A 15816-nucleotide genomic window follows, 5' to 3' on the forward strand; every position below is an offset into this window, starting at 1 on the left:
TTCTGTAAGGAATAGTAAAAATAGGTATCACAGTAAAAATAGGATATCAATTTGAAACAAAAATCAGTCTTACAACTATAATATGTGCTACTATTGGTATTATGTTCCACTCATCTTTTTATATTACACAGTATTGGTTGCTGTAATTGACCATTTTTGAAACCCAAAATAATACACAAAATATATTCTGATAAATATACATTTGTAACTTCTGATTTAGGTAAAATAAGGGTAATTGGGTCCAGGAAATCATTTTAAATAGTATTTTACACATTCTAATGCATTCTCCCACAATGTATTTATCACTTAAGAATGTGTGTATGCATGTACACAAATTCTTGAGATGATGGTGTTGAATAAAATGACAGTCACTGTTAAATGTATGGCATTGGAGCAAAGTTGGTTACTATATTAATAGAAAATGTAAGATAAGATCCTAACCTCTACAGAGGGTCACCATTAAGTCCATAGTGGCAGATCTTCTCAGTTGTTTTCCTCCTTTACAATAGCATGATCCCAGAGATTAAATTCCCAGCTACTTCATCACATTGTAAAGTGATCTCAAAGCAGAAGCAAGTATGAAGCTATAGGGATAAGAAAAAAGGGTTATATTTTTCAGTAGTTAGTATAAAACAAGATAGTTGCAAATAGATTGCCCTGCACACACAATAGTTATAATATGAGATGAAGATCTGCTCTCCACTTTTGAAAGAGGATCATTTACCTTATTGACAGTTAGTACTATCCACTCATCTGGAACTTAATTGGTGCATCCCTGTTTGTTATCCCATTTTGTTACTTGGAACAAGAAACTGGAGCATATGCATAGTTTCATTCAAGATTTCATTTCATAGTCAGAACTATATCTCATTCAAGCCAAATTAATCTCAGGTGAATTTTGGCAAATCTGCCAGTAAAGTCTCAATGATCATAATCCCAAATTTGTCATATAAGAGCAGGTTGGTCAAGTTGAAAATGTTCAGTCAACAGAAATTTTAAAGAGTCTGGGTGATGGTAGCATATAAAGGTAAAATAGGGTTAATATATTTTCTAATTATCATTTGCTTTCAGGCCTGTGTTTGCTCTTAGATGCCACATAGCTACCTTGATAAGATTTCTAACTGAAGAAAATAAACATTGACTTGCAAGGTAAATTTTAACTACCCATTAAAAAAGACCGAGGTAAGATCGGTTAAGTTCTAGCTGCAAAGCCACATCCATTTTGCATCTTGATAGTAATATGTTTAATGAAGGCTACATTAGGGCAGCAAGTGACGTACAGAAAACATGGCATGGGGCGCATGGGAGTCTACCTCTAATCTACGCCCTTTTCTAAATTGCTGTTTTCCTTCGCAATCAATCCCTCCCCAATCACTCCTTCCTATTCCGCTCTTCCATTTCCATTCAACCAGGGAGCGCCCTGATTGGAAAAAAGATAGACCAGGGCTGCAATTACAGGGCGCTGTCGCTTGTTGCTAGGCGACCAGACGCGAAAGGGCAGGGCGGAAGAAAGCGTGCGAGGAGAGGCTCGAGCAGCGAAGGCCGCTGCACTGCGACAAAAACGAAAAGGAGGAGGCGCGCGTGCGCTAGCCCTCCAGGTTTGCTATAGGCTTGTTGGGACCCCGGGAAGGCGAGGTATAGCGAGGGGAGGCGCGTGGATTGGCTACTTAGGGTATGAATGACTGAATATTTCCCTTCCCCGAATCGCTCTCTCTCTCTTGATCAGAAAAGGGCGGTATTAAGAGACTGAGCGGACTGTCAAAGGGCTAAGGAGGCTGGCTGGCAGAGCAGGTGGATGGGCAAGAGCGCGGGTGGGTGAGTGAGTGGGAGCTATAAAAATGGCACAATTCCGTTGCCTCCCAATTTAGTATAAGTGACTCGGATGGAGCAGCAGCTTCCCCAATTCATGATGCATTTGATTGCATGGTATCTTAGATAGTGGTGTATCTAAAAAGGTTCATTTAAAAAAAATACTGTGTGTCTCTTGATTTTCAATGTTTTTTAATAGTAAAATTCCTAAAAGAGGAGAGGTTATGAAGCTATTGTTAGACTTCAGTAAATGAATTCCTATAGGGATTTTTAAATATATACTGTATGTATGTATATATTGGATGCATAGTCCAATAGTTGGATGCATAGTCGCCCAGGTATTTAGACAGACTTGGCATTTTTAGCCTGGGATGGGTAGGTGTTGTTTGATAGTGCTAGAGGTACGGTCACAAGTATAGCTGCCTTTTGCAATTGACTGATGGTAATTTTGACAGTGCTAGTAGTGTTTAAGGCGGCTCAAGATGTTTTGGGATTGAATCCAAAGCTATTACCATGGGTACTTAGTTTTGCTTTCTTATTATTTACAATCCGGAGGATTGAAAGCTGAACAAATGAAAATGTTTGAGCAATATTTGTATTGCCTCGAATGTTTATATGTACCTTGAAATAAAAAATATAACTTCTTACGATAACAAAATGGGAGAAGTCTCAGGATTTGAGGAGAGAGGGTTGCGTATTTGCACTTGTGTGTTTGATATCCTGAGGAGTATATAGATTGAAACATTCTCTCCATTTTGTGTGGATAAACTGGTAGCTGCTGCTCAGTGGGTTGGAGTGATTCAGGCTTTCTTGCCTTCCATTGCATAAAAGGGGGTGGGGAGGATGAAGAGATGAAGGAAGATTCAAAGAACAACAACAAAAAATTTCGACTGATAGCAAGGATGGATCACGTTCAGTTTAGGATGCTGTATTCTCTAAACTTAGAATTGAACAAAGTGAGCTTTCTAAAAATGTGTGATAAAGTTGACGCTGAAGTTCTGCCTCCACTCAAGTTATAATTTGCTTCTCTCTTATGGTACTATTGTTGCTTAGGTTTGTACAGTGCCTTCTTTATATATTCAATTTACAGGAATTTATCTATTGGTTTGCAAGCAACACTGACTCTTTTGAAGCGTACATCAGGTAATTGATACTATATATGTTCTTCCTAATATTTAATTTTGGATCTGTTTATGCAATTGGGGCTTAGGCTGTCAGGAAATAAATGAAGGATAAGAATTTAAAGAAATACTAGACATTGGAAAGATGCTTCCTACAGCTAAGTAGTTACTGCAAGAACTGCAGGTAAGCCAAGGAAACTAGCTAAATAGTGATGTATATTATGGAATGCTTCATTTTTTCAGTTTTTGTACTGAGAAAGACTTTTTGTTTCAAGAATATAGTGCTTTATGCATTTATATTTAACATCACTAACTTATTTTTTAAATAAACATTTTACAGGACTACAAGGGTTTTTTATCATTTCCATGTTCAAATAAGGCTTAAATTGTTTGAAAGAATCTATATTTCTTCACAAAAGTACAGGACAGAAATTAGAGTGGAATTCCTGCCCTTAAAATACACGCAAAGAAGAAAACCTGTACTCTAAATAATTATGTGGCAGATAATCTCCAATTGCTTCATTTTTTTTTTTACTTTTAGTCAAATAATGGGTCTGTGTGGGTAGAGATGTTTACAGTTAGTGACAATATTTTGTACTATGGTATTAGCTTTTTATTTTTGGTCCCCCTAATAAGGGTTCTCTGTTCTCCAAAAATATACCATACAATATACAATAGCCGAGTTGGAAGGGACCTTGGAGGTCTTCTAGTCCAACCCCCTGCCTAGGCAGGAAACCCTATACCATTTCAGACAATTGGCTATGCAACATCTTCTTAAAGACTTCCAGTGTTGGGGCATTCACAACTTCTAGAGGCAAGCTGTTCCACTGATTAACTGTTCTAACTGTCAGGAAATTTATCCTCAGTTCTAAGTTGCTTCTCTCCTTGATTAGTTTCTACCCATTGCTTCTTGTTCTACCCTCAGAATAGCTTGGAGAATAGTTTGACTCCCTCTTCTTTGTGGCAACCCCCGAGATAATGGAACACTGCTATCTTGTCTCCCCTAGTCATTCTTTTCATTAAACTAGACATGCTCAGTTCCTGCCACCGTTCTTCATGTTTTAGTCTCCAGTCCCCATCCTTGTTGCTCTTCTCTGCATTCTAGAAAGAGTCTCCACATCTTTCCTACATCATGGCAACCAAAACTGAATGCAGTATTCCAAGTGTGGCCTTACCAAGGCATTATAAAGTATTAACACTTCACGTGATCTTGATTCTATCCCTCTGTTTATGTAGCCTAGAACTGTGTTGCTTTTTTGGCAGCTGCTGCACACTGCTGGCTCATATTTCAATGGTTGTCCACTAGGACTCCAAGATCCTTCTCACAGTTACTACTATTGAGCAAGGTACCACCTATACTGTACATGTGCATTTTGCCTAAATGTAGAACCTTACTCTTTTCACCATTGAATTTCATTTTATTAGATAGTGCTCAGTGTTCAAGTTTGTCAAGATCCTTCTGTATCTTAAGCCTGTCTTCTGGAGTGTTGGCTATTCCTGCCAGCTTGGTGTCATCTGCAAATTTGATGAGTTCCCCACTTATTCCCTCATCCAAATAATTGATGAAGATGTTGAAGAGTACTGGGCCTAAAACAGAGCCTTGGGGTACTCCACTACATACTTCCCTCCATGTCGATGCAGTTCCATTGAGGACTACACGTTGAGTGCTGTTTGTCAGCCAGTTACGAATCCATCTGGTGGTGATGCTGTCCAACCCACATTCTTCTACTTTGTCTAGTAGTAGGTTATGGTCTACCTTATCAAATGCCTTACTGAAGTCCAAATAAACTATATCGACGGCATTCCTCTGGTGCACTAATTTTGTCACTTTGTCAAAGAATGCAATAAGATTAGTCTGGCATGATCTGTTTTTGATCATGTTGGCTTTTGGCTATTACTTTGTTTACTTCTAGGTGTTCGCTAATTCGTTACACCATGGTGTAGCAAATCTTACTTAATTGCCTTTCCCAACAACAGGCTATTGTTTTGAGTCAACTCCCCCTTTCTAGAACTTTGCAAAGTGATTTGTCCTTAAAGATGTCTTTTAATTCTCAGTCCTTTAATATTTATTCTTATAATGTTCATTTCATAAAAAGTCTCATAGTCTTTAAAGTGACATATAGGTTTAAGGTTTATTAACATTTATAGGCCGCCCTTTTCCCTGAGGGGACTCAGGGCGGCTTACATAAGATCAGGGGAGGGGAAATACAAACAGTAACGTAGACAAACATAAAGTAAAATAATGAGCAACATTCATTCATCATTCAGGAGGGGCGATTATCTTTGTCCCCAGGCCTGACGGGCTAGCCAGGTCTTAAGGGCTATGCGGAAGGCCTGGACGGTGGTGAGGGTACGAATCTCCACGGGGAGCTTGTTCCAAAGGGTCGGAGCTACTACTGAAAAGGCTCTCCTCCTTGTAGTTGCCAGCCGGCACTGGCTGGCAGATGGAATTCGGAGGAGGCCCAATCTGTGAGATCTAATTGGTCGCAGGGAGGTAATTGGCAGAAGGCGGTCTCTCAAGTACGCAGATCCACTACCATGGAGGGCTTTATGGGTGACTAGTAGCACCTTGAAGCGCACCCGGAGATCGACAGGTAGCCAGCGCAGCTCGCGGAGGATAGGTGTTATGTGGGTGAACCGAGGTGCACCCACAATCACTCGCGCGGCCGCGTTCTGGACTAGCTGAAGTCGCCGGATGCTCTTCAAGGGCAGCCCCATGTAGAGCACATTGCAGTATTCCAGCCTAGAGGTCACAAGGGCCCGAGTGACTGTTGTGAGAGCCTCCCAATTCAGGTAGGGTCGCAACTGGCGCACCAGGCGAACCTGGGCAAATGCCCCCCTGGTCACAGCCGTCAGGTGGTGGTCAAAGGATAGCTGTGGATCCAGGAGGACTCCCAAGTTGCGAACCCTCTCTGAGGGGTGTAGAATTTGACCCCCCAGCCTGAGTGATGGAGTACTGGTCGAATTGTTGGGAGGGAAGCACAACAGCCACTCGGTCTTTTCCGGGTTGAGTACAAGCTTGTTAGCCCTCATCCAGTCCATAACGGCCTCAAGGCCTCGGTTCATCACGTCCGCCGCTTCATTGAGTTGGCACGGGGCGGACAGATACAACTGGGTATCGTCCGCATATTGATGGTATCTTATCCCGTGCCTGCGAATGATCTCTCCCAGCGGTTTCATGTAGATGTTGAATAGTAGGGGGGATAAGACCGAACCCTGAGGCACCCCATATGTTAGGGGCCTAGGGGCCGATCTCTGCCCCCCCACTAACACCGACTGCGACCTGTCCGAGAGGTAGGAGGAGAACCACCGCAGCACGGTGCCTCCCACTCCCACCTCCCGCAGTCGTCGCAGAAGGATACCATGGTCGATGGTATCGAAAGCCGCTGAGAGGTCAAGGAGAACCAGGATGGAGGGATGTCCTCCATCTCTGGCTCTCCAAAGATCATCGGTCAATGCGACCAAAGCGGTTTCTGTGCTGTAACCGGGTCTGAAGCCTGACTGGAAGGGGTCAAGATAACTTGCTTCCTCCAAGGACCGCTGGAGCTGGAAGGCCACCACCTTCTCAACAACCTTCCCAAGAAAGGGAAGGTTGGAGACTGGGCGATAGTTATTAAGAACAGCTGGATCCAAGGATGGCTTCTTCAGGAGGGGTCTCATCACCGCCGCTTTTAGCGCGGCGGGGAAGTTCCCCTCCCGAAGAGAGGCGGTAACGACCGCCTGGATCCAGCCTCGTGTCACCTCACTGCTGTTAGCAACCAGCCATGAGGGACACGGGTCCAGTACACAGGTGGAGGCACTTACAGCCCTCATGGCCTTGTCCACATCCCCAGGGGCAACATCCTGAAACTCAACCCAGAGGTGGTCTACTTCATCCTCTTGTGCCTCGGCTGGAACTGCAGAGATGGAGTCCAAGTCCGTCCGAAACCGAGCAATTTTGTCCCCTAAGAATTGGGCATAATCCTCAGCTCTGCCCTGCAGGGGTTCCCCCGCTTCCCTCCTATTTAGTAGGGAGCGGGTTATCCTAAACAGGGCGGCTGGGCGGGACTCAGTGGACGCAACCAAGGTGGCTATATAAGATCTTTTCGCTGCCCTAAGTGCCCTGGTGTATTCCTTGGTGCTGATGGTTACCATTGCTCGGTTCGATTCGGACTTATCGGACCTCCATAGGTGCTCTAGGCGTCTCCTCCGGCGCTTCATCTCCCGGAGTTCCTCGGTGAACCAAGGGGGTCTCCGGGATCTGCCGCCTCGGAGGGGCCGTAGTGGCGCAATCCGGTCAAGGGTCTCCGATGCTGCCGAGTGCCAAGCAGCAACCAGAGTCTCTACCGGACTGTGGGCGAAAGTATCAGTATAACCTATGCCTTTTCCCAAAAGTCTGTGCACTCATTGGGATGAAGTGTTCACTATAGTTGGTCCTTTTCTAGTTGCTGCAGAGCCCAAGGTCAAACTCTTTAGTTCCAGACAGGACTCCCATCTGGATATATGATGGTTGCTTGTGATCCTAGCAATTGAATGATAGTCCTCTTGTCTGCTTGTAATAGCTGTCTGGATGGGGTTAGGCTGCTTCTGTACTTCCGCACATCCTTGAAAATGCCAAGATGTGGCTCAGTTATCACATTGCTGGTTTGGATGCCTTTGAGTAAATGTATGAGTGAATGTCTGAATGCATGAAGGAAGTGGGGGAAAGTTTGTCTCTATGACTGCAGCTAATTATAAAAAGAGCAAATATGAATCCCAACTTCATTCCGTCACATTCCTTCTTTAAACAATTTAATTGTTTTGTTCTGCACTGCTCTTTGACCAAAGTAAAGTTTGACTGCCAGTTGCTTAGTTTATTGTATCCCCAGTTGTTTTCAGGTAAATATTTTTTTCCAGGTAAATATTTTTTTTCAAGTAAATATTAATACTAGGACATTTCCTATATGTGGCTGAATTTTCTCCAATGTTATCAGATGTCAGATGCTGGGTGCATTTTTATCTAAAGAAAGCTGAACTCTCCTTAGAGGTTACATAATAGCTACTATATAATTTGGCAAACCAAAATTCTTTAAACAGTGTGAGAATTTTTAAATTTTCTTGTCTTTTCCAGTGCCAAAAAATGAACCGTGGATATATAGAAAATAATAATGTCCCACATGACAATAATCAAATGGTTTTGGATATGATTCTTTGTTCTTTAATTGGGGTTCCTCAACCTATCAACTGGGAAAATGTGGCAAGATTGGTTCCAGGGTATTCATCCAAAGAGGTAGGCTTCTTTTCATCTCCCAACTTTTAACAGAAAAGTTGTTTCTAAGCAAGTTCAAATTGGAAATGTTGTTTACTTAATTTACTTAATAACTTTCTTATAGTAGATGGGTTGTATGTTTTGTGTTTTGGGGTTATGTTTTGTTGCTGTTTTTGATATTCTGTGTTTTATCTTATTTGTACATTGTCAAACATCTGACTAGACTATAATAGGATGGAAATCTTATCTATGTATAAGTAGTTTTTGACTTATGACCAATTGCATAACAATCTTTCAAATTTATAACAAATCTCCCCAGAGCTATTTACAACCATTTTTAGAGTTACAATTACCATCATATATTCCAGAATCACGTGATCACATTTGGGGCATTTGGAAATTGGTTCACCTTTACAGGTATTTGCAGCATCCTGTGGTCATGTGATCACGATTTGTGATTCCCCCCCCCCCCAGTTTCCAGCACTTCCAGTTCACTGCAAAAAGCACCCATTGTGGAAAATAGATTTACTTAATGATCATAGCATTCACCTAATGACCACCACAAAAAAAATGTCATAAAATTCACATCACCTGATGCCTTGATTTAAAACTGCAACAACTTATAACTGTAACTGTAGGCTCAATTACGGTCATATATTGAGGACTACTTTTATGTACGTTCAAGCCTTTGGAGAAGTTGTCAGGATGTTATGACATGTTATCTGTTGTGATACCAAAGGTTGCTTACCCTGAATGTATTTTCAGAATTTATACTTTGAATCGTTAGCAAAGTGTGATGCTCTAGAACATGGGTATCAAACCCGCCACATCATGTTGCCATCATGTGATGTATTTGACAGTTTTTTTCCCTTCGCGGAGCTGGGGTAGGCATGGCCCACACGTGACGCATCTGGCCCACGGGCCATCAGTTTGACACCTCTGCTCTAGAACAATGTTTCATGTCAGTTTTGCTGTCTTAGCATATTTGTATACTAGTTATTATCTTAATCACAGTTTATATATTTTCCTGATTTAACAGATTACTATATCCTAATCATGGTGATTTCAGTTGTAATAAACTATAATACAAAAATTGTTTAAATGTAGCTTTTCATATTTCTGTTATGGCTTATGAATGGGGCCCTAACTGAGAGATCAGTTGTATACTAAGTAGGTCACTCATACATTTCCTTCTGAAGAATTTATGTTTGTAGAATTGAACAAAGCCTTTCCTCTGATAGGCAAAACCTCCTGTCCCTCCCCTCATTTCCCACCCACCCCTACTGCAGTTTTTTTTTAACCAAGCTTTTTCCACCTGAAAACTTCTTCCCCAACCACCTGATCATTCCCGCATTTTGCCTGCCTGTTGTATGGGCAATTTACTCCCTTCATTGAAGCCAGGACATGAAAGCAGCACTCCAGTCCTACCTCAGGTACCTACTCTCAGGCACTCATGTTGCTCCCTGAAGGCAAACTTCTAACTCCATCCAATCCAGCAATCAAGTTCTAGCCACTCTTTGCAGCACCTTTGCAGTCCAGAACCTCACGCAGACTGATTTCCGACTACTGTTTTGTAGATCACATATTTGGCTACTGAAGATTTTGGAGAAGGTAAAAAGTCACGTGAAAAGACATGACCCAGTCGATATTTGATAGCTGATTTTCAAGACGCTTTTGACCAAATTCCATATGAAAAACTTTTGAGTAAACCTAATAGGAATGAAATATCAGATACTATCAGAAAGAGATACTGTTATGGATTCTAACTTACTAAACAAAGCAAAAAGAACCCGTACAAATATTAGTAGAGCAAAGTAAGAAATGAAGACCCTTGAGGGTCTTTGTTGTGATGGGAGCTTTTCAACTTATACATGATACGATCATGTATGATCTTGATTTAAGGAAAAACAGTGAGCTAGCTAAGTTTGCAGGTGATACAAAACCAATCTATTATAGGTGATTAAAAAGAAATGTGACTGTGAAGAACTCCGGAAGGAAGTCTTTAAAACAGATAAATGGCCAAGCAAATGACAAATTGAATTCAAGTAAATATGAAGAGATTGTTAGTGCAACCCAGGTGCATATATACACTGATGGAACCTAAGCTGTCTGCAACCACTTGGGGGAAAGAATTTGTGGCCTTCACAGATATGCAGCAGCTATGAAAAATGAAAATTCCCTACAAAGGATCCTTATGAAACTAAGCCATTCATGTTGTAAACAGGAATAATTTCAGAAGAAGGCAAGTGAAATGATCAGAGGGTTTAAACATTCTTTTTAGGAGACAACCCCCCCCCTCGGCCAAATTATTTGGGCCTTTAGCTTAAAATACAGGCAGCTGAAAAAGTACATAATTTATGGGCTTGATGATTAAAAAGGGTAAAATATTGAAAGAAGGGAGCCATGGAATAAGTGCAAAGCAGGGATTCCCCAACCCCTAGTCCATGGAACGGCACTGGTCTGCGGCGTCCAGCAATGGGCCCGCAGAAACAAGCAAGGGCCCATCTACAGAATGCAGGCAGCACACAAACCCACACCCCCTCCGGTCCACGGGAAAATCTCTCTCCACGGAATCAGTCCCTAGTGCCCAAAAGGTTGGGGGCCTCTGGTGTAAAGAGAGAATACACTACACATGGATTATAACTGCTGTAAAGAACATTGGAAGGTACATCTTTTTTCCTTTGTTCTCTTTTTTAAAAAATTCTATCTGTTCGTGACTTTTCTTTTACTTTCTTTTCATTTTTCCTATTACTTTGCCAAAAACATATAAAATTAATTTTAACAAAGAATGATAATTGAGAATATAAAATCATAAAGTGCATAAAATGCACATATAGGGAGTAAATTTTCTCCCTCAGAAAATTAAGATCAGGAATTATCTAATAAAAGTTTATTGAAAGGAAAATTGGAGCAGGAAAAAATAGGTAACTAACCCCTAAACCTAACCTATAAAATTCTCTGTCATAAGATGAATCACACTAATTTACATATATTTAAAAGGGGATTGAATATATTCATAGAAATTTTTTTATGAACTTGGGGTTTTCCCCTTGAAAACTTTGTTATATCTAGGTTGAGTTTCTAAATCGGGCGTGTACAGTCTGTAGTCCATGGGCCACATCCAGCCCTGGACAGCAGATAGTAAAAATATTTTTAAAGAAGTTTGTTATTTATAGGCATTAACTATATTATATATATTTTATGCAGTCCAAGACAATTCCTCTTGACTTATTGTGGCCCAGGCAAATCAAAAGGTTGGACAACCATGTTCTAAATATTACTTAGATCAAAACAATAACAAGAGAAGGATTTGTCTCCATTTCTTGCTTGAGATTATGTCAGAAGCATCTGAGGATGGATCTTGGCCTGGTTCAGAGGGATTTCTAATATGTTATTAATTATTGGTCAGCTCTCAGCGTCCTAGGCAAGGTAAGCTGTCTAACTATATATACTTTACTATATTTTGACAGTGTGCAAAAAGATTTGATGAGCTGAAATGCAATGGAAGTTCTCCAGTGGATAACCAGTTCAATCCACTAATGGCCAGTGGTGCGAAACCTGTGGAAACACTAGCTGGTTATATTAAATCATCACTTCTTGATACTCAGGATGAGTTACAAGAACCCTCTAGTGAAAATGATGCAATTTCTTTAAATGGTAGGCTTTAATCACTTCTGCTATTGTGTTTATAGAATTATGCATGTCATTTTTCTCCAGTTGATATATCAATTGCTTTTGCTCTATATATCAACTATATATCACTTTTCAGATTAAACCAGAATGGATTTTTAAAATTAATCTTGGATTTCTTAAAATGTATATCCATTTTCTACCAAACATTTTGTGGCTTTAAAACAAAAAAAGAAAACTTGACTTCTTGGGACTACCCTTAAAAGTAGTTAAAACAATTAGGCCTCAAAACTATATCAACTTCTGTTATTAATTGGACAGCACCATACTAATTATTTATTATAGGCAGAAGCTATTTTGCTTTATGGAACTTGTATGAACCAAGCTGTAATTAACCCTTTATCAGCATTTTTAAAAAATGATGCTTTCCAAGAATGTTGCCAACCAATTTATAGTCTATAAACCAAGGAAGCTATATAAACCATACAAGGAACCCACCAAGAATTTAAGGCATATATAGTAGGTATGTAATATACAGGTAGGCCTCGATTTAGGATTGCAGTAGGGACTGGAAAATTTATCATTAAGCAGTGCAGTTGTTAAGTAAGGCCACAAACAATTTTATTGTTTGCTCAGAAATCATGTGAGACTGACTGGTGACATCCTGCTGGCTTCCCCATTGACTCTGCTTGTCAGAAGCTGTCTGGGAAGGTTGCAAATGGCAATCATCTTACTACAGGGTGCTGCAACTGTTGTATATGTGAACTAGTTGCCAAGTGTCCATATCATGAATATGTGACCACAGAGATGCTGCAATGGTTTAAGTACAAGGAGCAGTCCTAAGTCACTTGTTCAACTCCATTGCAACTTCAAACAGTCACTAAACAAATGGTAATTAAAGGACTACTACCTGTAGTACAATGTTTAGAGTTTGAAGACAAGCTTTCAGATGTTCTCAGGGATGGCTGAGAAAAGGCAACTGAGAATGATACCATTGCTACTCAAGATAACGCTAGGTGCTAAGTACTATACAAGCTGCTCAGAGACCATGTCAAAAATATTATCATATAGTATATATCCCATGATGCTTACACAAACTGCATATGTGTAGGTCGATAAAAATAAGGCACAATAAGAGAGCAGAATGAGTGAGAGAAAGAGTGTGCAAGTGAAAACAATATATAGTATGAAGGTGGCAAACTCAAGCATGTTCTATAAACCAGTGGTCCCCAACCCCCGGTCCGCGGACCGGTGCCAGGCCGTGGAGTACCTGGCACCGGGCCGCACAGCGGCTGGGGGCCATGATCGCTGCAGCGGCCGGGGGACATGATCGCTGCAGCGCAAAGGCTCCTGGGCCGTGCGCAAAAGCTCCTGGGCCGTGCGCAAAGGCTCCAGGGAAGAGAGCCCCGCGCAGGTACGCAATCAATGTGTCGTTGCGAACAACACCCCCCCACCCCTGCGCGCGCTCAGCGGGCCACGGTAAAATTATCAAAGGCTGACTGGTCCGCGGCGATAAAAAGGTTGGGGACCACTGCTATAAACAACTGTGTGATGAGACAGTGGAAACTGTGAGAAAAGAAAGATTCTACATAAGAATTATGTGGCAAAATCACTTATCTCCTCCTGAAATCTCCTGATTTATGTAAGTGAGAAGGAAAGAGTCTGGAAATTAGAATTTACCAGCCAAAACCTGACTACATATCTATTTAGGATATTAGCAGCTAGACCAGTGTTTCTCAACCTTGGCCACTTGAAGATGTCCGGACTTCAACTCCCAGAATTCCCTGGCTGGGGAATTCTGGAAGTTGAAGTCCGAACATCTTCAAGTGGCCAAGGTTGAGAAACACTGATCTAAACAAATCTGTCATAGAAATAACATAGATGAAGAGTTATCCTTCTTGGTATTGAGTGCTGTTCTTTTCAGGGATTTGTTTTATACATAATTTACTGGGAATCTACAGCAATTCTATTTTACCTGTCCTGTTGATAATCAGAGATTTAGTATTATCATTTTGGGGGGGGGGAATTAAAAGCACTATGTTAAATAAGAAATGCTGGTTTTCCTTGTCTCTTATGAGTGGAGATAAACTCTGAGATTAAAAAGATTTGCTCATTTACTTTTCTTCTACTTGGGTTGTGCTAATTTTTTTTTAAAAAGCCTCCCCCCCTGACAATGCATTAAAAGTATTCATTTAAAATTTAAATAACTATCACACCATTCCTTTGACTATGGGACACTGCTTACCACACATGAGAAGTACACATCTCAACATTATGACCTAATGCTTTTTCTCCCCACTTGTGTTTAAGGAAAGTCAAGTATAGCTTCCTCAAGGAATTGCTCTTCAGAAAGTGAAAAATGCCCAGCACTTAAAGGTGGAGAAAATGCTGATGAAACTGAAGGGTAGGAAGATGGCTGTTTCATTTTAAACAGCTAGATTAACCTTAGCCTTTTTGATGGATACTTATATACGTCTCTATATTTTGTGGAATCTCAGAGGGAGGGATTGGTGTTTCTGTGGGGAGCATTGGCTTGCTAAAGGAAAAAAGAAACATTCAAAATATGTGTTCCTTGTGAAAAATAAATTTGCTCAGGTCTAAAAATATTACAAATGACCATATCGTAGCCTATCCAATTAATTTCAGTTTTGAAAACATTCCAGTTCTGGATCCCTTAATATTTACATAATTATAATGTGTTTTAGGGTTTAGTAAAACAGTATTAGATTATAGCCGGGGAATAGAATTGCAGAAGTAAATGTTTAGCCAGGGTGACAAGAGTACTGTTTCTCTGAATTATCTTGGCAAATGGAATTATGAGTTTTTAATGTGTCATTTTTCAATAAGGGAAGTTTCAGTTGTGAAAAGACACTGATTCCACAGTGAACTTGAAAAGTATCAGTACCAGCTTTCTCTTTCTTCTTTATTCAGTGAGTCTTTGAAAGTTTGCACACTAAGCTATCTCTTCAAAACTCAATCTTTTCAAGGAGTCAATGTACTGTAAACACCAACAGATTCATAGCGAGCCTCCCTTTGCTTGAGTACAGATTTGTCTAAGAGGAAATATCCAAAAATGGTCTGCAGTATTCAGGAGTTCTGTGACCAATTATCTAGGGTGGTGGTGGGGATTTACCATTGTGTTTGTAAAAAGCAAACAGCTCTTATAAGCCTTGAAACCTTTCCTTCTAACCAAATGAGTTTTGCTAGGAGTGAAGGTTTCAGTGTGTGACAAACATTCACTGTCTGCCAGGTCTTCTTCATTCATTTGCACAGACTTAAAGTATTTTTTTCCCTACATTTCTTTTCTTCTTTCTCTTCTGCTTTATAAACCTCAGTATATTTTTTTAAAAAAATCTGTATACAATACAATACAATACAATACAATACAATACAATACAATACAATACAATACAATAGCAGAGTTAAAAGGGACCTTGGAGGTCTTCTAGTCCAACCCCCTGCCTAGGCAGGAAACCCTATACTGTTCCAGACAAATGGCTATCCAACATCTTAAAGACTTCCAGTGTTGGGGCATTCACAACTTCTGGAGGCAAGCTGTTCCCCTGATTAATTGTTAGAAATTTCTTTAAAAATCATATTGTAATTAGAATAGATAAGCAAGGTAATGTAATTTTATTTATTTTTTTAACATGTTTGTAATTAATAAAGGACTAAAAGCAGCAATTTCTTGTGCTTTTTGTATTCAGAAGACAGTTTTCAAGGGAATCCAATAGAGTGAGCTAATTGTTAACCCTATTGGATTAGATTTGTGTGAACATAGATTCAAATTCCCACTCAGCAATAAAGCTTCTTGGATGGGTTTGAGACCAACAACATTTTTGGAATAATTAATATTACTGGACTATAATAAGAATAAAATTGGAATGAAGAAGAACTATGTATGTTGTCTTGAATTTTTGAAGGGAATGAATAGATTAAAAAACTGTATGTCCAGTTGTAGAGAAAATGAAAATCCAGACTACATACCTGGTTCTATTCTTTCTTTCTTTCTTTCTTTCTTTCTTTCTT

General features: G+C 40.2%; 1 protein-coding gene across 1 annotated transcript in view; it reads left to right on the forward strand.

The window, feature by feature from the left end:
* Positions 1 to 2898: 2898 nt before the first annotated feature.
* KIAA1841 (KIAA1841 ortholog) overlaps positions 2899 to 15816 on the forward strand; it is a 42054-nt gene continuing 29136 nt past the window's right edge. Inside the window, exons 1-4 of the mRNA XM_032214897.1 lie at positions 2899 to 2952; positions 8020 to 8178; positions 11628 to 11814; positions 14098 to 14191. Of these exons, the coding sequence (XP_032070788.1) occupies positions 8029 to 8178; positions 11628 to 11814; positions 14098 to 14191 (431 nt within the window). The 5' untranslated portion in view covers positions 2899 to 2952; positions 8020 to 8028. The remainder of the gene's footprint in view (positions 2953 to 8019; positions 8179 to 11627; positions 11815 to 14097; positions 14192 to 15816) is intronic.

The sequence above is a fragment of the Thamnophis elegans genome, chromosome 4 (genome assembly GCF_009769535.1).
Source record: "Thamnophis elegans isolate rThaEle1 chromosome 4, rThaEle1.pri, whole genome shotgun sequence".
Classification (NCBI taxonomy): Eukaryota; Metazoa; Chordata; class Lepidosauria; order Squamata; family Colubridae; genus Thamnophis; species Thamnophis elegans.